Genomic DNA, 25,603 nt, shown 5'->3' on the forward strand with positions numbered 1-25,603 from the left:
TAAAACAAAGACGAGCGTTATAATCTGAGTAACGGGCACCAGGGTACCCGCCATGACCATTAGCCTTCACTTTTCCACGCTTCAATAATCTGCGTCAATACTACCATGGGAAGACATAAGCGAATTTAAGCTCGGCTCGTCTCCTGATCAGCTCATCTCCCGATGCTTCCACCCAGAGTGCTAGGGCCTCTATAGAAGGTCTGACTAATTTGATACATTTAAAGGGGTTTTCTGAGATTTAAATACTGATGACCTAGGATAGGTGGGGGTAAGACACCTGGTACCCGCACTGATCAGCTGTTTTAGAAGGCGCCAGTGCTCACGGCTGTGGCCTTCTCCGTGCTCACCAAGCACAGCGCCGTATAGTGGCTGTGCTTGGTTTCACAGCTCGCCCCCATTCACTTCCATGGAGCCGAGCTGCACCTAGGCCATGTGACCGATGAAGGGAAAGCTTTGAGAAGACTGCGGTGCTACTGCAAGCACTGGTGCCTTCCTGATCAGCTCTATCCCTGCAAAGTCGCCACTGCATCTCCCTGTCAATTGGATCAAAACATCTGGCGATGGGGGGGCAGCCAATAGCAGATGACCACGACGGTGACCAGCCTCAAGGGGGCTCCCCCGTCGCAGCCTTCTCTTGGCTGCCAGATGTTTTGATCGGAGTGACGGGGGAGATGCAGTGGATCCGGAGTGACATGGATGCTGGGGAGCAGGCAAGTATAATCCATAGAATTGGTCTGGGCATTGGGGGGGGGGGATACTCTAGATATTGGATAACCCCTTTAATGGGAATTGACAGCACAAGGAAGAGTCCACAGAGAGCAGGAGAAACTAACTGTATAGGGTAGTTTTTTTCTAAGTAAGTGTAAAGATCTTTTATTCTGCTCCTGCAAGTATAATCCATACAAGGGGCTCAGACATTGAGGGAATATTTTAGATATCGGAAAACCCCTTTGACTGTTAAGCACCAAACTGTTTTGCCTGAGTCCAGCTCAGACAGAATGGGAAAGAGGGGGCAGCACTGCTTTACTGGCTCATATACCCGGATTGGTAGCAGCTAGAGACATGTGCCCAGTCTTGTTTGAAAGCTGGCATTTCATACAAGACCAAAATGATTAACATGAGCAGAACATTGGCATTTCTAAAAGCAATATCTTCTCATTTTGGTATTGTTTGGGAGCTTGGAATGTCAGCTTTCAAACAGTATAAAGGCTATATCTCTAGCTGCTACCAGAGAACTGGGCAATTAAGGCTACTTTCACACTGGCATTTTGGCTTTCCGTTTGTGAGATCCGTTCAGGGCTCTCACACGCGGTCCTAAACGGATCAGTTTTGCCCTAATGCATTCTGAATGTTTAATGATCCGTTCAGAATGCATCAGTTTGCCTCCGATCAGTCTCCATTCCGCTCCGAAGGCGGACAACAAAACGCTGCCTGCAGCATTTTGCTGTCCGCCTGACAAAGCGGAGCCAAACGGATCTGTCCTGACACACAAGGTAAGTCAATGGGGACGAATCAGTTTTCTCTGACACAATTGAAAACCGATCCGTCTCCCATTGACTTTCAATGGGGCTCATAACGGATCCGTCTTGGCTGTTACAAATACAAACAGATCCGTTCATGACGGATGCATGCGGTTGTATTATTGTCCATGACATGACAGATCCGCCCAAAACGCGAGTGTGAAAGTAGCCTAAAGCAGCTGCCCCAACTCCCTTTCAGTCTGGAGGAGGAGGGGGGACAGTGTGAGAGCTGACAGCTTTCAGGAGAAAAAAAAAAGTATAGAAATGTGGCATTGTCATCGTTGAAGGGACCCACATGATAATGTTACATTAGGCTACTTTCACAATAGTGTTGTTTAAATTTGGCATTTAATTCCGACACCGGAACTGCCCGCCGGATCTGGAAAAACGTGTGAAAACGGATTACATTTGCATCCTGATCAGGATTTTGATCACAATGAAAAAAATGCATTGGAAAAAACGGGTCTGCCATTTATGGACTTTAACTTTTTTTTCACATTTTTCAGGTTTAACATGCAAAAGCCGGATCCGGTTTGACTGAACACACGGAGCCGGATCCGGCGTTCAGTCAAAGTGTTCAGGATTTTTGGCCGGAGGTAAAAATACAACATGCTACGGTTTTCTGAAAAGCCTGATCAGTCAAAAAGACTGAACTGAAGACGTCCTGATGCATCCTGAACGGATTGCTCTCTATTCAGAATGCATGGGGATAAAACTGGTCAGTTATTTTCCGGATTTGAGCCCCTAGGACAGAACTCAGCGCCGGAAAAGAAAAACGCTAGTGTGAAAGTTACATTAGTTATACGACACAGTGAACGCCGTGAATAAATGCCACAAAATAATGTAAAAATTGCTGTTTTTTTTTATCTTTCCACCTAAAATTAAAGTTATTTAATACTACACTATACACTCACCTAAAGAATTATTAGGAACACCATACTAATATGGTGTTGGACCCCCTTTTGCCTTCAGAACTGCCTTAATTCTACGTGGCATTGATTCAACAAGGTGCTGATAGCATTCTTTAGAAATGTTGGCCCATATTGATAGGATAGCATCTTGCAGTTGATGGAGATTTGAGGGATGCACATCCAGGGCACGAAGCTCCCGTTCCACCACATCCCAAAGATGCTCTATTGGGTTGAGATCTGGTGACTGTGGGGCCATTTTAGTACAGTGAACTCATTGTCATGTTCAAGAAACCAAAACAAGATTTTCTTCAGACACATTAAAAATCCACAATAAAAGGACATTTTTAGGAGGGTTTTTCCAATTTTAATGTGACTAAGGAGTTTAATAAATTTTGCACATTTCACTGACAGTCTTTAATTTGAGACGGGTGCATCTTACGGGTTTCGTTCCCACGGCGTTCCATTTGCAGCAAAACTGACCCACGCCCTTCATTCTCTGGGTCAGTGCAATTACAACAATACCACATATGTATAGTTTTTTTATGTCTAAATAGCGTAAAAATAGGGAACCTGTCACCGGGATTTTGGCCATAGAGCTGGGGACATGGGCTGCTAGATGGCCGCTAGCACATCTGCAGTACCCAGTCCCCATAGCTCTCTGTGCTTTTATTGTGTTAAAAAAACAGTTTTAATTGATATGCAAATGAACCTGATATGTGTCCTGTATCCGGAGATGAGTCCAGCAGAAAGGAGCCCAGCACCGCCCGGCGTCCTCCGAATCTCCTCCTTGCTGGCTGACGTCACAGAGCTGGAGTGCTGAAATCTTGCGATGCGCGAGCTAGCGCATGCGCAGTGTCGGCATCATGTTCATTCCCTGTGCCGGCATCAGCACAGGGAACGAACTACGCATGCGCTAGCTCGTGCATCGCAAGATTTCGGTGCTCCAGCTCTGTGACGTCAGCAAGGAGGAGATTCGGAGGACGCGGGGCGTTGCTGGGCTCCTTTCCGGATACAGGACACATAAGGTTCATTTGCATATGGATCAAAACAGTTTTTTAACACAAAAGCACACGGAGCTATGGGGACTGGGTACTGCAGATGTGCTAGTGGCCATCTAGCAGCCCATGTCCCCAGCTCTATGCACAAAATCCCGGTGACCGGTTCCCTTTAAACTTTAAAAAAATTACTTTTTTTACATCACCATATTCTGACCCCATAACTCTTATAGTTCTGAGCTGTGTGGGGGCTCATTTTGTGGGACAATCCTCAGGATAGGCCATCAATACCAGATCGGCAGGGGCCCCGACTCCTGGCACCACCACCGATCAGCAGTAATTACAACTAAGCCGTCCCATTCACTTCAATGGGATGGCTCCTTCCTACTCACTTGATGGCGGAGCTGAAATCACACCTGTGCACCACTGCAGTTATGACGGCGGGCTGATCGGTAGAGATGCCAGGTGCCCGAATCCCATTGATCTGATATTGATTACCTATCTTGAGGACAGGCGATTGATATCTGTAGCCCGGAGAACCTTTAAAGGGATTTTTCACCTCAGAAAAGCTCTATAAACCTACGGGAATAGAGCACTTGCCCGCTACTCCAGATACGTAAATAGAGACAATTTACCTGTTGTGTGAGGTGACCGACTTCCTCTAAAAGGAGGTTTTCCAGTATTTTTCTACTTATTGTCTATCCTCAGAATAGGCCAATCACATCAGACCAACATCCCAGCCCCCCAGTAATCAGCTGTTTAGGGGTAGGTACATTCATTGTATAGCATTGATCCCACAGAATTGAATGGGAGCAGTAATGACCAGCTCTGTCCACTAAACATGGATGGCGCTGTGTAGTTCTGGTGCCTCTGCCAAGCAGCGACTTTCACACTTGCGTTGTTAACAGGGTGAATAAAAATCAATGATTTAAAAAAAAAAAAAAAAAAAAAAAAAAAAAAAAGATTTTTATTTAAATCTGATTTTTTAATATAAAATGCTTTTTGAGGAAAATATATTACCATCTAAAAGTTATTTCATTATGAAATAAAGATCACTTTTTTAATTATGTAGAATAAGGCTGCATATGTTTAATTTTTTGTTAAATTCCATTAATCCATTCAGCTGTTTTATTGCTGATGCTGTTGAAATTTGGAAGGAACTGAGTGAACACTTAAAAACAGAACTACACATGGACAGAATTAAATTACAAGCATTAAAAAAAAAACTAATGGGACAAGCACTGTCTCCAGCTCATTTTTTGGCAAATATTGTCAATATCCAGTATCAGGGTCAAAACTTAAGTGCTGAGGAAGAGGAGTTCGCTATGACATGGGTATCCAGCAATCATCCATCTGTAATGCCAACTATAATGAACTTCAAAGCCAAGGGGGAACCATTCAAGAAAAATATGTTTGCTGAAGATATTTTAAAGAAAGTCACACCAGTGAACTGGTGGAAGTCACTTAAAATATATATTTTTTCTTTAGCCAAATTAGTTAAACATGGATGTTGAAGCAAATAACATGCTGTAATGTTATTGTTTCAGTTGAATAAATCCTATTTAAATTTTTATTAAGGTAATAATTATTTGTCTCCTTCCTAAGTACAACAGAAAAATTGTCCAAATATGAATCTTTATGTAAAAAACTATGATTTAAATCAATGTGTATAAAGTGAATGGGCACTCTGATAGATGGAGTCACATACAGAATAAAATACCAAATTTAACCAATTTATTAACTCAATATAAAACTATAAGTATAAAAATCCTAGTATGAATTACCATATGGCATAAAATATTAAAATATTGGCACTGTATGATACAGTAATACAATAATAATGTTGACTGATGTTGATCCGACAATTGATATCGTCACAATTATTCAATGGACTTATAAAATGTTCATGTAAAAAAAGGGAAGAAAAAGAGTCCAAAGTTCCTCAACGTGAATATGAATATAGATTGTTATGCAGACTCACATTAATCTGGCAGAAAATGATGATAATAGTAATTGATATTGTTGTTCTCAATATACGATGGTATATGTTGGTGATACCGCACACAGACGGTTTCTATATTAAATCTTTCCAAGAGTGAATTTTTGATAGATAACAGCAAGCAGTGATTGCACAGATTTTACTCAGCTCTCGGTATGAGCAGCTATTACTCACAGTTAGCAGCTTCGATTCGTGGCGTCCCACGAGCTGTCTTTATGTAGTGAGGTTGCTTCTTTGTTAAAGATTTTTCATACGGTTGGTATACCGAATCTTTATTCTTTCTGTTAGAACACGGCTGTGTGGAGCTGTAACACACGCGGTCCCAATATTCGAGCTGATTTCCTTTGGCGTTCCACGTGTCTCCAAATGTGCGGAGCTTCAGTGTTTGCTGAAATACCTGCTATGAACCAGTTATTTGCAGGCTGTGGATTCCGCCGGTGGATTTCTTTAGTGAAGCGCTTCACTTATGGGCCATCTAGTCGATGTTGTCCAACATATGCCCGGCTATTTAAGTCTGATGACCGAAAGTTACCGCCAGACGCGTTTCGGGGACTATACTCGTCTCCTTCCTCAGTGGCTGTGTTCGGTCTCTGTATGTGGCCGGATTTTATACGTTTCCTCTCTGGAGACCGAACACATACAGAGACCGAACACAGCCACTGAGGAAGGAGACGAGTATAGTCCCCGAAACGCGTCTGGCGGTAACTTTCGGTTTTATATTGAGTTAATAAATTGGTTAAATTTGGTATTTTATTCTGTATGTGACTCCATCTATCAGAGTGCCCATTCACTTTATACACATTTGTCTAACCTGGTGAGTAGGGTGTCGCACTAGTTTGGAGCACCTATACATCACCAACACAGGGGTGAGCCGTCCTATACCTTTCTGTTATGATTTAAATCAAGCCTTACTGACTAGTGATTTAAAATCGCTATTTAAATCAAATCTACCCTGGTTGTTAATTCCAGCATTGAGATCTGGCAGAGAATCTTAATACCGGAACTAAACGGATCAGTTTTGATTTTGCACATCAGGGTGCGTCCGTTCTGTTAGGATGCGGTTGTGTGAAATCAAAACGGAACAAACCGGATCAGTCACTAAAATACATTGAAAGTCAATGGCATTTGACTTTGCCATTTCCAGTACATGCCCCCGTCACATTTGGCATGCAGAGCCTGGCTTCAAGACGCACGCATGGCACAGCGAGACCGCTCACCCACTAGCCCTCCACCCTCCAATACCAGAGACTGGGCATGTGCTGGAAGTGGGGCGGTATGGTGCTTGTATTGAAAGGGTTGTCTGATCTCGCTATTACTAAGGCGAGAGGAGACCGTCCCGACCACCAGGCGGCCAGAAAACAGCGCAGCGGGCCGGTACACCATTGTTTCAGCAGCTCCCTTTGCAGTGCATGGCAGCTTCAGAAAGAGCATAACACAGCAAGCTATTCCGGGGGCTGGGATTGGGGTGGCCCTGCAGGGTCCCCCAGATACCGCTGAGGTGTCACCACGTGTTGCTGCTCTCCGGAAGGGATGGTAAGGCGTGGTGCACCCCAATGGGGAATAAGTCCAGCGAGTCAGGGTCGGCAGTAAACCAGTGCGCTTCTTTACTGGAGGAATTCAGGTGCAAAACAATACAGGCGAGGCACAGGGCTGCTTCTCCAGTCTCCTCCCTGGCAGAAGAAGGGTTTGATGCTGAGGAAAGGCCTAAGACAACTTTCACACTTGCGCTTTCCCTTTCTAGTATTGAGATCCATCAAAGGGTCTCTATAGCGGGGGGAGGGACGCTTCAGTTGTGTCCCCATTCATTGTCAATGGGGACAAAACGGAATACACCAGAATGCAAACAGCGTTTTTCTGTCCGCTAAAAATGCAGTAACACAGTAATAAACAGTATAAGTTAACCCTTTCAAGAGAAATAAAGTAAGAAGTTTTAAACTTTGCATAGGGGAAAACCGGGGTAAATGTCCAGACTTCAGAGTACCCCTGCTCCAGGGCATTACACTATACCGTCCATGAGTTGGGAAGCTGCATAGCTTCACGTGCGACACTGCAACATGCATCATATTAGGAGCACCAGCCAGCGGCACAGAGTCTCTGCCACTCGGTGGTCAGGACACCTTCGTAATAGCAAGATCAGACAACCCCTTTAATACAAGCTTGCTTGTAACAGTAAGATCAAACCCTCTAAAGAGGACCTGTCCCCTCTCCCGACATGTCTGTTTTCTAAGCTTCATGCATTAGACAGGTACTAACAATTCTGGAGCATCTATTCTTCTGTCTGTATGTTGTGCCATTCCTCTATTATTCCTGCTAGAAGTTATGAATAATTTCTAGACGTCTGCAGTAAGGGTACAGAGGGGAGGTAACAAGCTGGGGGCGTGTACCTACACAGACTCACTATCCAATCAGTGCTGCCATTTTCCAACTTCCACACCCCCAACTGGTTACCCCCCCTCTGTACCCTTACTGCAGACTGCTCGTGATTCATTCATAACTTCTAGTAGAAATAACAGAGGAATGGTACAACATACAGACAGAACAATAGATGCTCCAGAATTGTTATTACATGGGAAATGCATGGAGCTACTAAAACAGACATGTCAGGAGAGGGGACAGGTCCTCTTTAAGGTTGAGTTTCAGCAGATTTAAAGGGAACCTGTCATCGGGATTGTGTGTATAGAGATGAGGACATGGGCTGCTAGATGGCCGCTAGCACATCCGCAATACCCAGTCCCCATAGCTCTGTGTGCTTTTATTGTGTAAAAAAAAAACGATTTGATACACGTCTCAGGTTAATTTGCATATGTATCAAATCTGTTTTTTACACAATAAAAGCACACAGAGCTATGGGGACTGGATATTGCGGATGTGCTAGCGGCCATCTAGCAGCCCATGTCCTCAGCGCTATACACAAACTCCCTGTGACAGGTTCCCTTTAAGGTATGTTCACACAGCTGAAATCCACAGCAGTACAACGAGAAGCTGAAAAGACGTCGTTTTTGGTGGCAGATTTGTCATTTGGTGGTGGTTTTACTGGAGCTTTTGGTTAATCTTTTCCTGCTTCCCCATTGACTTCTATGAAATCTACAATCAAATCTGCTTCAATTAAGGCTTCATTCACACGTCCGCGAAATGGGTCCGGCATCCGTTCCGCAATATCCGGAACGGGTGCAGACCCATTCATTCTCAATGGGGCAGGAATGGATGCAGAGAGCACACAGTGTGCTGTCCGCATCCGCATTTCAGGAGCGCAGCCCCGGAAAAAAATAGAACATGTCCTATTATTGTCCACAATTGCAGACAAGAAGAGGCAGTTCTATGGGGGTGCCGGCCGGGTGTATTGAGGATCCGAAATTTGCGGCTCCACAATACACCACGGACATGTGAATGGACCCTAAAGGGGTTGTGCACCAAGTAATATTAATGACTGTTCCTCAGGATAGGTCATTAAAGGGTTTCTGTATCTGGCTGACATTAGCGATGTGCTGATGTCCGCAGTACATAACAGTACGCTTTATAACTCCCTGCCGCCGTACCCTCAAAATAAAGACTTTTACAATATGCTAATGAGCCTCTAGGTGCTAGTGGGGCGTTGCTGCAACATCCAGAGGCTCCGTCTTCTCACCCTTTGGCACGCCCATGTACAGTTGATTGACGTCAGAGTTCTCCTCAGTGGCCCGTAAATCCTGCGCCGTCCCGCCTAGTATTCGGGGCAGTGAGTGAAGATGCGCTCCTGCTGTGGGCTTCCTCACTGCGTTGAAGGAAGGAAGCTGGCAGCAGGAGCGCGTCCTTCACTGCGACTAATACTAAACGGGACGGTACTCCTGCTGCCAGCTTCCTTCCTTCGGCGCAGTGAGGAAGCCCGCAGCAGGAGCGCATCTTCATTCACTGCGACGAATAGGAGGGACGGCGCAGGGGCGGGATTTACGGGACACTGAGGAGAACCGGACGTCAATCAACTGTACATGGGCGTGCCAAAGGGTGAGAAGACTGAGCCTCTGGATGTTGCAGCAACGCCCCACTAGCACCTACACCTCATTAGCATATTATAAAAGTCTTTATTACTGATCAGCTGTTTGAAGAGGCAGCGGCGCTCCATGAGAGCGCTACTTTCTCCTCAGACTATCCATAATACTGACGAGTACTCGCTCTGTTCACTTGAATGGAGTGAGTACTTGTAATTACACTGAACCACCGCTGCAAGGGAGACGATGCGCAGTGTAATGAAGCGGAAGCAACGCTCGCATGGAGCACCGCCTCCTCTTCAAACAGCGGATGGGCGGGGCGACAATCCGATATTGATGAGCTATCCCGAAGGCTGTACAACCCCTTCAAAGTCCATGGGAAAACTGTTGACGTCACTGGATTTAGCAGTGGAAAATGCCCCCCAGTTACTGTCCTGCTGAATCCAGGCATATTTGCCAGGTTGCTGGATGCCATTATAGTAAATGGGGGCAATGGGAATGGGTCTATGATCCATCCGTTCCGCAAAAAGATAGAACAAGTTCTATTTTTTTGCGGAACGGAACCCCACAGAAGCACTCAGTAGTGCTTCCGTACCGCATCTCTGGATTTGCGGACCCATTCAAGTGAAAGGGTCCGCATTCGTGATGCAGAATGCACACAACCGGTGCCCCAAGTATTGCAGAACCGCTGTATGCGGCCCACAATATGGGCACGGGTGCACTACGGCCGTGTAAAAGAGGTCTTATGGTAGGTTCACCAAGAGAATTTTACAAGGTAGATTTCCCAGCAGATTTTCTTTTTAGCCAAAGCCAGAAGTGGATTTGAAAGGAATCAGAAAGGAAGGACTTCTACTTCTCCTTCCTGCTGGATCCACTTCTGGCTTTGGGGAAAATCTGCCTCAAAATCTCCTTCAGAAAAACTCTGAACCTTCCCTTAGGCCTCATGCACACGACCGTGGTGTGTTTTGCGGTCCGCAAATCGCAGATTCGCAAAACACAGACTGCGTCCCTGCGCGTTCCGCAATTTACGGAACGGCAAAGACAGCCTTCAATATAAATGCCTATTCTTGTCCGCAAAGCTCGGACAAGAATGGGACATGCTATACTTTTTTGCAGGGCCGCGGAACGGAGCAACGGATGCGGACAGCACATGGAGTGCTGTCCGCATCTTTTGCGGCCCCACTGAAGTGTTTGCGCCGGTTTTTAGTAAAAAAATAAAAAAAAATTGAAAAAAACTATTTTAGACTGAAATTGTACCCGTTTTGGATCATTGTTCACCTTGTTTGCCTATTTTGATTTATTTTTATTTTTTTAGACTAATTCATAAGTTTTCTAACTTTTGTGACTTTTTCCCCCCAACCTTTTTATATAAATGAATCTCATTTTACACAACAAAACCCCTCATTTCTACCCCACCCCCGGGCTGGCGTACTTGTCTGTGTTCAGTGGTGAAGTATGACTTTTTTTGCATTAAGTCACACTTTCTTGGAGATGTGATTTTTTTCATACACAAATAAATGAGACCAGTGCGAGTGACTATGGACCTGCGTAACTGAAAAAGAACCACAAGCGGTCAGACTAAATACGGCAAGTGCTGTGCAACTTAACCGCCTCCGGACCGCCTAACGCAGAATCGCGGTCCGGAGGCGGCAGCTCTGCGCAGAGTGACGCATATACGCGTCATCTCGCAAGAGCAGAGACTTCCTGTTAACGCGCGCACACAGGTGCGCGCGTTCACAGGATCGGAAGGTAAGCGAGTGGATCTCCAGCCCGCCAGCGGCGATCGCTCGCAGGCAGGCTGGAGATGCGATTTTTTAAATCCCTAACAGGTATATTAGATGCTGTTTTGTTAACAGCATCTAATATACCTGCTACCTGGTCCTCTGGTGGTCCCTTTTGCTTGGATTGACCACCAGAGGACACAGGTAGCTCAGTAAAGTACCACCAAACACCACTACACTACACCCCCCTCCGTCACTTATTAGTCATTGATCACCCCCCTGTCATTGATCACCCCCCTGTCATTGATCACCCCCCTGTCATTGATCACCCCCCTGTCAGGCTCCATTCAGACATCCGTATGATTTTTACGGATCCACGGATACATGGATCGGATACGCAAAACACATACGGGCGTCTGAATGGAGCCTTACAGGGGGGTGATCACCCCATACAGACTCCCTGATCATCCCCCTGTCATTGATCACCCCCTGTAAGGCTCCATTTAGACATTTTTTTGGCACAAGTCAGCGGAAATAGATATTTTATTTTTCTTACAAAGTCTCACATTAACTTGTGTCAAAAAATAAAATCTTACATGACCTCACCATACCCCTCACGGAATCCAAATGCGTAAAATTTTTTAGACATTTATATTCCAGACTTAGGCCTCATGCACACGACCGTTGTGTGCATCCGTGGCCGTTGTGCCGTTTTCCGTTTTTTTTTTCGCGGACCCATTGACTTTCAATGGGTCCGTGGAAAAATCAGAAAATGCACCGTTTTGCAGCCGAGGCCGTGATCCGTGTATCCTGTCCGTCAAAAAAATATGACCTGTCCTATTTTTTGGACGGACAACGGTTCACGGACCCATTCAAGTCAATGGGTCCGTGAAAAAACACGGATGCACACAAGATTGGCATCCGTGTCCGTGATCCGTGGCCGTAGGTTGCTTTCATACAGACGGATCCGAAGATCCGTCTGCATAAAAGCTTTTTCAGATCTAAGTTTTCACTTCGTGAAAACTCATACCCGACAGTATATTCTAACACAGAGGCGTTCCCATGGTGATGGGGACGCTTCTAGTTAGAATACACTACAAACTTTGTACAAGACTGCCCCCTGCTGCCTGGCAGCACCCGATCTCTTACAGGGGGATATGATAGCACAATTAACCCCTTCAGGTGCGGCACCTGAAGGGGTTAATTGTACTATCATATCCCCCTGTAAGAGATCAGGGCTGCCAGGCAGCAGGGGGCAGACCCCCCCCCCCCCCTCCCCAGTTTGAATATAGTTGGTGGCACAGTGTGCGCCCCCCATCGGGCCCCCCTTCCTCCCTCTAGTGTAATAAATCGTTGGTGGCACAGTGTGCGCCCCCCATCGGGCCCCCCCTTCCTCCCTCTATTGTTATAAATCGTTGGTGGCACAGTGTGCGCCCCCCATCGGCCCCCCTCCCTCTATAGCAGTAACAACATTAGTGGCAGTGTGCGGCCTCCCATCTCTCCCCCCCCCCGATCATTGGTGTCAGCGGAGTTCCGATCGAAATCCCAGTTTAATCGCTGGGGCTCCGATCGGTAACCATGGCAACCAGGAAGCTACTGCAGCCCTGGTTGCCATGGTTACTTAGCAATAGTACAACAGTAGAAGATTCATACTTACCTGCTTGCTGCTGCGATGTCTGTGAACGGCCGGGAGCTCCTCCTCCTACTGGTAAGTGACAGTTCTTTAGCAATGCGCCGCACAGACCTTTCACTTACCAGTAGGAGGAGCTCCCGGCCGGACACAGACATCGCAGCAGCAATGAATCTTCTACTGTTGAGACCGCACACTGCCACCAATGTTACTGCTATAGAGGGAGAGGGGGGGGGGGGGCGATGGTGGTTGGCACACTGTGCCACCAACGATTTAATACAATAGAGGGAGGGAGGGGGCCGATGGTGGTTGGCACACTGTGCCACCAACGATTTAATACAATAGAGGGAGGGAGGGGGGGCCGATGGTGGTTGGCACACTGTGCCACCAACGATATTCAAACTGGGGAGGGGGGGGGGGGGTCTGCCCCCTGCTGCCTGGCAGCCCTGATCTCCTACAGGGCTCCTCCTACTGGTAAGTGACAGTTCTTTAGCAATGCGCCGCACAGACCTGTCACTTACCAGTAGGTGGAGCTCCCGGCCGGACACAGACATCGCAGCAGCAAGCAGGTAACTATGAGTCTTCTACTATTGTACTATTGCTAAGTAATCATGGCAACCAGGACTGCAGTAGCGTCCTGGTTGCCATGGTTACCGATCGGAGCCCCAGCGATTAAACTGGGACTCCGATCGGAACTCCGCTGCCACCAATGATCGGGAGGGGGGGGGGGAGATGGGAGGCCGCACACTGGCCACCAATGTTACTGCTATAGAGGGAGGGGGGCCGATGGGGGGCGCACACTGCCACCAACGATTTATAACAATAGAGGGAGGAAGGGGGGGCCCGATGGGGGGCGCACACTGTGCCACCAACGATTTATTACACTAGAGGGAGGAAGGGGGGCCCGATGGGGGGCACACACTGTGCCACCAACGATTTATTACACTAGAGGGAGGACGGGGGGCCCGATGGGGGGCGCACACTGTGCCACCAACGATATTCAAACTGGGGAGGGGGGGGTCTGCCCCCTGCTGCCTGGCAGCCCTGATCTCTTACAGGGGGATATGATAGTACAATTAACCCCTTCAGGTGCCGAACCTGAAGGGGTTAATTGTGCTATCATATCCCCCTGTAAGAGATCGGGTGCTGCCAGGCAGCAGGGGGCAGTCTTGTACAAAGTTTGTAGTGTATTCTAACTAGAAGCGTCCCCATCACCATGGGAACGCCTCTGTGTTAGAATATACTGTCGGATCTGAGTTTCACGATGTAGCTCATATCCGACAGTATATTCTAACAGAGGCGTTCCCATGGTGATGGGGACGCTTCAAGTTAAAATATACCATCGGATTGGAGAAAACTCCAATCCGATGGTATAAAAGAACTCCAGACTTTACATTGAAAGTCAATGGGGACGGATCCGTTTGAAATGGCACCAATTTGTGTCAACGTCAAACGGATCCGTCCCCATTGACTTGCATTGTAATTCAGGACGGATCCGTTTGGCTCCGCACGGCCAGGCGGACACCAAAACGACTTTTTTCATGTCCGTGGATCCTCCAAAAATCAAGGAAGACCCACGGACGAAAAAACGGTCACGGATCACGGACCTACGGACCCCGTTTTTGCGGACCGTGAAAATAAACTGTCGTGTGCATGAGGCCTTATTCTCACGCTTTAGGGCCCCTAAAATGCCAGGGCAGTATAAATACCCCACATGTGACCCCATTTCGGAAAGAAGACACCCCAACGTATTCCGTGAGGGGCATATTGAGTCCATGAAAGATTGAAATTTTTGTCCCAAGTTAAGAGGAAAGGGAGACTTTGTGAGAAAATACAAAAAAAAATATATATATATTTCCGCTAACTTGTGCCCAAAAAAAAAAAATTCTATGAACTCTGATTTTTTTTTTTCCTTACAAAGTCTCATATTCCACTAAATTGTGACAAAAAAATAAAAAATTCTAGGAACTCGCCATGCCCCTCACGGAATACCTTGGGGTGTCTTCTTTGCAAAATGGGGTCACTTGTGGGGTAGTTATACTGCCCTAGCAATTTAGGGGCCCAAATGCATCTGGTATCGCCGTACTAAGGAGAAGTTGGGCAATGTGTTTTGGGGGTGTCATTTTACATATACCCATGCTGGGTGAGATAAATCTCTTTGTCAAGAGATGCCAACTTTGTATAAAAAAAAAAAAATGGGAAAAGTTTTCTTTTGCCAAGATATTTCTTTCACCCAACATGGGTATATGTAAAATGACACCCCAAAACACATTCCCCAACTTCTCCTGAGTACAGCGATACCAGATGTGACACTTTTTTGCAGCCTAGGTGGGCAAAGGGGCACACATTCCAAAGAGCACCTTTCGGATTTCACCGGCCATTTTTTACAGATTTTGATTTCAAACAACTTCTCACGCATCTGGGCCCCTAAAATGCCAGGGCAGTATAACTACCCCACAAGTGACCCCATTTTGGAAAGAAGACACCCCAAGGTATTTTGTGATGGGCATAGTAAGTTCATGGAAGTTTATTTTTTGTCACAAGTTAGTGGAATATGAGACTTTGTAAAGAAAAAAAAAGAAAAAAATCATCATTTTCCGCTAACTTGTGACAAAAAAAAGTTCTATGAACTCACTATTCCCATCAGTGAATACCTTAGGGTGTCTACTTTCTGAAATGGGGTCATTTGTGGGGTTTTTCTACTGCCTGGGCATTGTAGAACCTCAGGAAACATGACAGGTGCTCAGAAAGTCAGAGCTGCTTCAAAAAGTGGAAATTGACATTTTTGTACCATAGTTTGCAAACGCTATAACTTTTACCCAAACCATTTTATTTATTTTTTTATCAAAGACATGTAGAACAATAAATTTAGCGAAAAATTTATATATGGATGTCGTTTTTTTTGCAAAATTTTACAACTTAAAGTGAAAAATGTCATTTTTTTGCAAAAAAATCGTTACATTTCGATTAATAACAAAAAAGTAAAAATGTCAGCAGCAATGAAATACCACCAAATGAAAGCTCTATTAGTGAGAAGAAAAGGAGGTAAAATTCATTTGGGTGGTAAGTTGTATGACCGAGCGATAAACGGTGAAAGTAATGTAGTGCAGAAGTGTAAAAAGTGGCCTGGTCATGAAGGGGGTTTCAGCTAGCGGGGCTGAAGTGGTTAAAGGGGTTCTCTGGGCTTTTTAAAGAGTTTCTACCACCAGAAATACTGTTATGTAGCTGACTGATATTAGCGATTCGCCCATGTCAGCACTACATAACAGTATGTTTCAAACAGTAGTTCCTGCGGCCGTTTTTGTTAAAAATGTACTTTTATAGATATGCTAATGAGCCTCTAGGTGCTATGTGGGCATCATTAGCACCTAGAGGGCTCCGTCCACTAACCATTTCAGCCGCCCATCGCGTCCCTCCAGCCCGCCCCGCTCCCGTTGATTGACGTGAAACTTCTCAGTATCGAGTACCAATTCCCGCGCCTGCGCTTCTGTGTTTTCCCGGCGCCGGCTTCCTCACTGCGCCTGCGCCAACTACGTTACAATGAGGAAGCCGGCACCAGGAGCGCAGCATTCACTCACTGCGCCGGATACAGAAGCGCACGGCGCAGGGGCGGGAATTGGTACTCGATACTGAGAAGTTTCACGTCAATCAACAGGAGCGGGGCGGGCTGGAGGGACACGATGGGCGGCTGAAATGGTTAGTGGACGGAGCCCTCTAGGTGCTAATGACGCCCACATAGCACCTAGAGGCTCATTAGAATATCTATAAAAGTACATTTTTAACAAAAACGGCCGCAGGAACTACTGTTAGAAACATACTGTTATGTAGTGCTGACATGGGCGAATCGCTAATGTCAGTCAGCTACATAACAGTATTTCTGGTGGTAGAAACCCTTTAATATTGATCCTATCCTCAGGATAGGTCATCAATATCAGATCAGCGGGGGTCCGACTCCAACACCACTGCTGATCATCTGTAAGGTGAGACAGCATAGACATACAGCAGCCGACAGGAAGACTGCTCGTGCGCACGCCCTCTCCCCGTGCAGCTAATCGGCAGGGAGTCGGACCCCCGCCGATCTGATATTGATCACTAGTGTTGAACTTCTGTTTTCAAGTTCGGCGTACAAGGTTCGGGTTCTCTAACAATTCCATAAAGGATTCCGCTACCACGGACCACAAGCTATGGTCTGTGGTAGCGGAATCCATAACGGAATTCTTAGAGAACCCGAACCTTGAAAACACAAGTTCACCCAACACAATTGATGACCTATCCTGAGGAAAGGTATTCAATATTAAAAAAGACAGAACCCCTTTAATAAAGAGACAGCTGAATGAAAATCACCTCATTGTCAGGCTTAAAAATGGGACCTACTAAAAGGAATGACAGAATGGAAGGCTCAGACTTTAACAGGAAAGTGGAATGCCCATAGAGAACAACGGACCAGAGTGGAATGCCCATAGAGAACAACGGACCAGAGTGGAATGCCCATAGAGAACAACGGACCAGAGTGGAATGCCCATAGAGAACAACGGACCAGAGTGGAATGCCCATAGAGAACAACGGACCAGAGTGGAATGCCCATAGAGAACAACGGACCAGAGTGGAATGCCCATAGAGAACAATGGACCAGAGTGGAATGCCCATAGAGAACAACGGACCAGAGTGGAATGCCCATAGAGAACAACGGACCAGAGTGGAATGCCCATAGAGAACAACGGACCAGAGTGGAATGCCCATAGAGAACAACGGACCAGAGTGGAATGCCCATAGAGAACAACGGACCAGAGTGGAATGCCCATAGAGAACAACGGACCAGAGTGGAATGCCCATAGAGAACAACGGACCAGAGTGGAATGCCCATAGAGAACAACGGACCAGAGTGGAATGCCCATAGAGAACAACGGACCAGAGTGGAATGCCCATAGAGAACAATGGACCAGAGTGGAATGCCCATAGAGAACAATGGACCAGAGTGGAATGCCCATAGAGAACAATGGACCAGAGTGGAATGCCCATAGAGAACAATGGAAATGTAATATTTGAATTGGAGACAAAACCATTTGACATATCTAATAATTATTTAGCAGGCTTACTCTCCAAATTCAGTGGGATTATTTAATGTTCAGATTAAGTGGAATTATCACTGTTTTCTGCAGAATGACGAGGGTGAATGACACCGGAATGCCCATAGACTATAATGGGAAATAAACTATGAGCTCATTTGCAGGTAAATCTGTGTTATGTAGGACATTAACATGATAATCCCACTTAATCTCAATTTTAAATAATCCCACTGAACTAAAGTGTAAACCTGCTACAGATTTATTTGATATGTTAAATGGTTCAGGCACCAAGTCACGTTTTACTTCCCATTATAGCCTATGGGCATTCCATCACCTTTGCATTCTATAGAAAACAGTTATAATCCAAGGTAATTTTCACTTTACAATCTGCTCCTCTACCCAGGGAACACTTGCGGTAAAGGTTAATGTCCTACATAACACAGATTTACCTGCAAATGAGCTCATAGTTTATTTCCCATTATAGTCTCTGGGCATTCCTGTGTCATTCACCCTCGTCATTCTGCAGAAAACAGTGATAAATCCACTTAATCTGAGCATTAAATAATCCCACTGAACTTGGAGAGTAAGCATGCTAAATATTAGATATGTCAAATGGTTTTGTCTCTAAATCAAATATTACATTTCCATTGTTCTCTATAGGCATTGCACTTTCCTGTTAAAGTCTATGGGCCTTCCATTCTGTCATTCCTTTTAGTAGGTCCCTTAAAAACAGGTGAACTTGATAAATGGGCCCCCACTGTTGGCAGTTTGCATGGCAAAAACAACCTATGGTGGCTACTACTCCCCATTCAGTAGCTGGATGCCAACCTGCCCCCCCAACCTACAGTGCCCGCCACTGCCACCTGCTCCAGTGACAGACCAGCCATAGATCCCTACTCCTGTGCTCCAGGGAACACCGCCACCTGGCGGCCAACTGAGTAACTGAAGGCTTTCTTGGAAACTATGTTGCGCTCTGTCTGTAGTCGGGCGCCACCCTGTCTGCCCCCACAGACTGCCCCCACCCTGACCTGTCCATCTGTCCCCACCCTGCCCTATCTGTCCCCACAGACTGCCCCCACCCTGACTGCCCCCCACCAGCTTTCCTCTGTCAGTATATAGCACACAGCAGGATATATAGATATATACACTGTATACCCGGATAAAACACTTTCTATCCAAACATTGCGCCCCACACAGAAAAGCAACAAGTGCACCTTCTACCCCCACCCGGGAGCCCGGAGTCTCCCCCCACACCTGTCAGTGATGGAGCACTACAAGTAGCAGCAGAGCCGACACAGGTGAGCGGCGCCGCCCTATTTACCAACAAGCGCTCACTCCCTGCAATCCTCCTATGTGGCTGTAGCCAAACTACGACTCCCAATATGCATGAGCTGACAGCACCGTAGAGAGTTGCAGTTCTATTCTACCACAGCCTGCAAACTACAGACCGACCTCATTTTAATTGCGCTACCTGAACGAGCAAAAAAAAATAATTAAATGAAAAACTAAATAAAAGTCACTTTATTAACGGATTCTTTGCCCCTCACCTCACAGGCGGCAGCCCCTGATCTCCGGTCCACGCCGCTGATCCTCTGCGCCATCTCTGCTCCAGCGTCAATGAGCCGGGAGCTGCTGAGCCGGGGGCTTATATAGACTCCTGACCTTCTCTGACCAATCCGGAGCGGCCTAGGGCAGTGCTCGCTTCTCATTGGTTCTCGGCAGCCCTCTGCCCTCCCCCATGGAGAGGAGAATAGACTGTGGTGAAGGGATGCAGATTAGGGGCTTGTGCAGAGGACCAGGGCTGGTCATGGAGGGCGCCCCCTGCTGGAGACCTAGAGGGGGAGAATGTGAAGGGGTGGCCATTTTTATATTATTTCATGTCTGCTTTATATAAATTCCTGTTTTGCTGCTCATATGAAATATAGTGGGTGGCTAGCTTCACCCACCCGTCCATTCCGTGGGCACCCATCCTTCATTTTACATTTTAGGCCTCACTCGTACGAACGTTGTTCGGGTCCGCATTTTCTGCGGCTCGGCTGCGGACCCATTCGCTTCACTGGGGCCGCAAAAGATGCGCACAGCACTCCACATCCGTTGCTCTGCAAAAAAATAGAAAGTGTCCTATTCTTGTCCATTTCGCGGACAAGAATAGGCATTTCTATTATAGGCGGCCTGTTCCGTTCCACACACACAGGCGGTATCCGTATTCTGCGCGGTCGTGCGCCTGTAGCCTTATACTCTCTGGAAATGTCTTGCCCAGACTCAGTATAAGGCTACACACACAAGGCCGCGCCGTGTTTTGCGGGCCGCAAATTGCGGATCTGCAAAACACGGATGCCACCCATGTGCATTCCGCAATTTGCAGAACGGAAAGGACCGCCTATAATAGAAATGCCTATTCGTATCCGCAAAACGGACAAGAATAGGACAAGTTGTTTTTTTTGCGGGGCCACGGAACAGAGCGGTAGATGCGGCAGCACACAGACTGCTGTCCGCGTCTTTTGCGGCTCCATTAAAGTGAATGGGTCTGCTCCTGAGCCACAAAAAATGCGACTTGGGTGCGGACCCAAACAACGCTCGTGTGCTTGAGGCCTAAGGGGTCATGCACACGACCGTTGTTTTTGTCCACATCCAGGATTAGATGCGGGCCCATTCACTTCAATGGGGACACAGAAAATCGGACAGCACACTGCGTGCTGTCTGCATCCGTATGTCCGTTCCGCTGCCCCACAAAAAAATATAGAACATGTCCTATTCTTGTCCGTTTTACGTTTCTGTAGAGGGCAGGACGTTCTGTTCCACAAAATGCTAAACGCACACGGGCAGTATCCGTGTGCTGCGGCCGTCTGCTTGAGCCCTAATCCAGCTCCGCTTTCTCCTGTCCCATCTTGGCTCCTGCGCGCGCCCACTCTACTTCTCCTCCGCTTCTTCATATGCTGGCTCCGGTCATATGTTTGACTGCGCAGACTCCCTACAAAGCATTCGGCGCCTGCGCAGGACAAGTGATGACACAAGATGGGACAGGAGAAAGCAGGGCTGAATTACACTGAGTCTGCGCAGTAATATGAAGGACGGGAGCGCGCAACGCTGAATGGACGGGCGGGTGAAGCTGGCCATTCACTGTATGACGTCATCTACGGCACAGCTGGGGACGCAACAAAGAAAAAACAAGCAGCAAAACAGGAATCGGGAAGAAAGGTCATTTATGCAATGGAAACATCGAATAACGTACAGATAAGGCGACTTTCACACTGGTGTTTTGGCTTTCCGTTTGTGAGATCCGTTCAGGGCTCTCAGATGCGGTCCGGAACGGATCAGTTTTGCCCTTATCGCATTCTGAATGGATAAGGATCCGCTCAGAATGCATCAGTTTGCCTCCGTTCCGGCTCCATTCCGCTCTGGAGGCTGCTTGCAGCGTTTTGTTGTCTGTCTGACGAAACTGAGCCAAACGGATCCGTCCTGACACACAATGTAAGTCAATGGGGACGGATCTGCTTTCTCTGGCACAATAGAAAACGGATCCGTCCTCCATTGACTCCAACGTTTTGGCTATGTTAAAGAGAATACAAACGGATCCGTTCTGAACGGATGCGTGCGGTTGTATTATCTGAACGGATGCGTTTGTGCAGATCCATGACGGATCCGCACCGAACGCGAGTGTGAAAGTGGCCTAACAGCACACATAAAATTACATAAAAGTTAAAAGTTAAAGGGTTTACCCCTAAAATGCCCCCCCATACGCCCGGGCCCCTCAAAGAGGTTGTACTTATCTCGTTCCCTCGCACCCGCGTAGCTTCTGACGCCGCACGGGCATCGCTGCATCTCCCTATCGCATGGATAAAAACATTCGGGGTGGGGGGGGTAACAGCCAACAGCAGGCCGCGACAGAAACAAGCCTCCCTAGCATCGCGGGTGACGCTACGGAGGCTCATTCCCGTTGTGACTTTTTTTTCATTGTCGCCTTCCAAGAGCTATAACGTTATTATTTTTCAGTCGATGTAGCCGGATGAGGGCTTGTTTTTTGTTTGTTTTATTGGGGACAAGTTGTGGTTTTAAATGGCCCCCTTTTTTGGGTCCACATAACTTACCGGTTAAACTTTTAATACGTTTTTCTGGGGGGGGGGGGGGGAACAGCAAATCTGCCAGTGAATTGTGTACGTTAAAAACATGATACGTTTATTCCCCGGGTCAGTACGATTACAATGATACCAAATACATACAATTTGTTTGTTTTACTACTTTTGCATAATAAAAACCCATAAAAAAATTAATAAAAAAATGAGCCATAACATTTTTTTTCCTTCCCATTCTACAGAGCTGAGTGAGGGTTTGATTTTTGCGGGACGACTTGTAGTTTTTATTGTTACCATTTTGGGGATTGATTGTTTTTTTTCCATTTCTTTGTTGGCAAATATACAAAAAAAACTGCATTTCTAGCATTGTTTTGTTTGTTTGTTTTTTTCTGTGCTCCCCATGCAGCTAAATGATGTGATAACTGTGTTGTGTGGGTTTTTAAAGGGATGTGGCGATGCAAGATATGTGGAAGGTTTTTTGTTTTTTATTTTTTTTCCATTGAACTGCATTTTTAGGCACACGACCGTATGTGTTTTGCGATCCGCAAAAAAGGATGACGTCCGTATAACATCAGTTTTTTTTTGCTGATCCGTTTTTTTTTTTGTGGATCCATTGTAATAATGCCTATACTTGTCCGCAAACTAGAAAAAATTAGGACATTCACTATTTTTTTTTTGCGGAGCTACGGATCGGACATACTGGTGTGGACAGCACACGATGTGCTGTCCGCATTTTTTGCGGACCCATTGAAATGAATGGGTCTGCATCCTATCCACAAAAAAAAGGAACGGACACGGAAACAAACAACGTTCGTGTGCATGTAGCCTTACAATGAAAATGTTTTTTTTTTTTTTTTATTTAATTTAATTTATTTACCTTTTATTTTTTACTATTTGTTAGTTCGCTCATATAGTGCACTGTGCTACCTATGTGGTACAGTGTACTATAATATTGACAGGCACTATCAGGCAATTACTTTGTTAGGCCCTCGGGTACCGTACTAGACATCGGCATCCCACATTCTGTCCCAGCTAGACTCGCCGAAAAGGCCTCCTCAATCAATCACCACCTCCTTGGCATGCTGAGGCAGTACAGGAATACTGTTATTCCTACTATAAAAGTTATTGACGAATTGCCAGCAGGCTGCCATAAAGGTCCATTTGCATGTTAGACTGTGTTCACATCTGCGGTCTGAATTCCGGTATGGCTTTCCGTTAGAACATGGAATAACGGAATCCATAAGACGGAAGTCAAAACGGAAGCCTTTAGAGGCATTCCGTTTTGATCCGCCATAATAGAAGTCTATGGGAATCATAGCGGATCCGTCTGGTTCCCGTTATGCAAGACGGAAAAAAAAAGTCCCGTCGACAGGATTTTTTTTGTCCGTTCTGCATAACGGAAACCAGACGGATCCGTTATGATTCCCATAGACTTGTATTATGACGGAAAGAAAAACGGAATGCCTTTTAAAGGCTTCCATTTTGCATTCCGTCATAATACAAGTCTATAGGCAGAAGAACGGATCCGTCCTTCCGTCTTATGGATTCCGTTATTTTTCGTTATAACCATGTTATAACGGGAAGCCATACCGGAATCCAGAACGCAGATGTGAACCCACCCTTACCAGTTACCACAGAGTCATAGGAATAGATGCTCCAGAATTGTTATTACATGGGGGATGTAAGTAGTTAACAGACATGTCCCGTATGAGACTGGGGCGGGGGTGCGCATGCATGACTAAGGCCTTGTTCACATCTCTGTTATGGAGATCCGGCAGGCTGTTCCAGTATTGTTCTACTTCACTGGCGGTTCTCCATTAACTGTAATGAGGTCCGATGGTGATGCAGCCGCTTTCCAGCATAAGTGTCGGGTTTCAGATGAATAAAAACGCTTGCATTTTTTTTTTGTCCAGCCAACAACCGGCATTTGCACCAGATCAGGTAGACGGATCTCCTTGATGGAGTTGTGAACAAGGCCTTACTCTCCAGTCACTTCTATGGGATTCCAGCATTCTCATAGTGGTTAATGGAGGAATGGTCACACGTGCACTAAGGGACTCTAGGACCTCCATTTTTATGAATGCTGGGGTTGCCAGTGGTTGAACCCCCGGTGATCATACACTTATCGTCCCCCAAGCCAGGATATATCAGGATAAGACATAAATTGTAACTTTAAGTTACAACAGCTTGAACTTCTTGCAGGCTGTTGTAACTTGATCAAGGCAGCAGCTCTGTCAGGACTGACAGAAAAGGGAGGAAACTCTGCTCTCAGTCAAGCAGACCAACGGGACGAAACAGGGTGGGGAAGGTAAGGCAATGTTACGAATCAGTGAGTGCGGACCCACAGTGCCAACCAACTGGTTTGGCTTTGGGGCTAAACCCTAAAGCCTTAAAGGGGTTGTATCATCTCAGACAATGGGGGCATATCGTTAGGATATGCCCCCATTGTCTGATAGGTGCAGTTACCACACCTATATCAAGAACAGAGCCCCAAAAGTGGTGGAGGGCACACTGTGCATGTGCAGCCGCCTTCCATTTCTATGGAGCCTCCGAAAATAGCTGAGCTCTGGCGATGGGGAGATGCCCCATATAGCGATATGCCACCATTGTCTGAGATGACACAACCCCTTTAACTCCTGTACAGGGATCTGGACTTCACTGCAGGGGAGCAACCAGACCACTTTGTCGTGGGGTAGTTCCAGTATAGTTGGCATCTGACCTACTGGGGCCAGGGACTCTGGTGCAAGCACCTGAAGCTCAGAATAACAAACACGCACTAAAACTGCAGGAACAGTCTGAACAGTCACTAAGACTGATTATGTGGTCTTTGGCAGAACATGCCTGCAGGAAACTTGGCTAGATGGCTGAGACCTGACCAGAACAGCAGATATTGCCAACATAGAACTGGATACACTAGGAGAGCTTGTGGGCAGGGTAGTCATGGATGCAGAAAAAATACGGATGACGTCCGTGTGCATTCCTATTTTTGCGGAACGGAACAGCTGGCCTCTGATAGAACAGTACTATCCTTGTCCGTTATGCGGACAATAATAGGACATGTTCTATCTTTGAACGGAACGGAAAAAACGGAAATACGGAAACGGAAGGCATACGGAGTACCTTCCTTTTTTTTTGCGGATCCATTGAAATGAATGGTTCTGTATACGGTCCATATACGGAACGCAAAAAATGGAACGGAAACGGAAAAAAAACACGTTTGTGTGCAAGAGGCCTTAGGGGCATTCACTTGAATGGGGCCGCAGAAGATGCGGACAGCACACCGTGTGCTGTCCGTGATGTTATGTCCGTTCTGCGGCACCCGCTCAAAAATAGAATATGTCCTATTCTTATCCGTTTTACGGACAAGGATAGGACTGTTCTGTAGATGGCAGGACGTTCCGTTCCACAAAATGTGGAACGCCCACGGCCAGTATCCTTGTTTTGTCGATCCGCAATTTGCGAATCGCAAAAAAGGCTATGGCCGTGTGCATGAGCCCTTATTGTTTTCATACAGCTAGCCAACACCTGATTACCGGAAATTGGACATATCAAAATTTAACCCCTTCCCACCACAGACATTTTATTTATTTATTTTTCATTTTTATTTTCATCTTATGTGGGACTTGTTTTCGTTTTTTTGGGGGGAGGGGGGACAAGCTGCATGGAACAACATTCAGTAGTTGTTGAAAACAATGGGAGGACGACCCCAGGCACCCCACCCCC

At 46.4% G+C, this 25,603-nt stretch overlaps 1 protein-coding gene across 1 annotated transcript in view; it reads right to left on the reverse strand.

Moving 5' to 3' along the window:
* LOC122931330 (dead end protein homolog 1-like) overlaps positions 1-19,408 on the reverse strand; it is a 31,180-nt gene extending 11,772 nt beyond the window's left edge. The window contains 1 exon segment of the mRNA XM_044285395.1: positions 19,355-19,408. Within this exon segment, the coding sequence (XP_044141330.1) occupies positions 19,355-19,408 (54 nt within the window).
* Between the last annotated feature and the right edge of the window lie 6,195 nt (positions 19,409-25,603).

The sequence above is a fragment of the Bufo gargarizans genome, chromosome 3 (assembly GCF_014858855.1).
Source record: "Bufo gargarizans isolate SCDJY-AF-19 chromosome 3, ASM1485885v1, whole genome shotgun sequence".
Taxonomy (NCBI): Eukaryota; Metazoa; Chordata; class Amphibia; order Anura; family Bufonidae; genus Bufo; species Bufo gargarizans.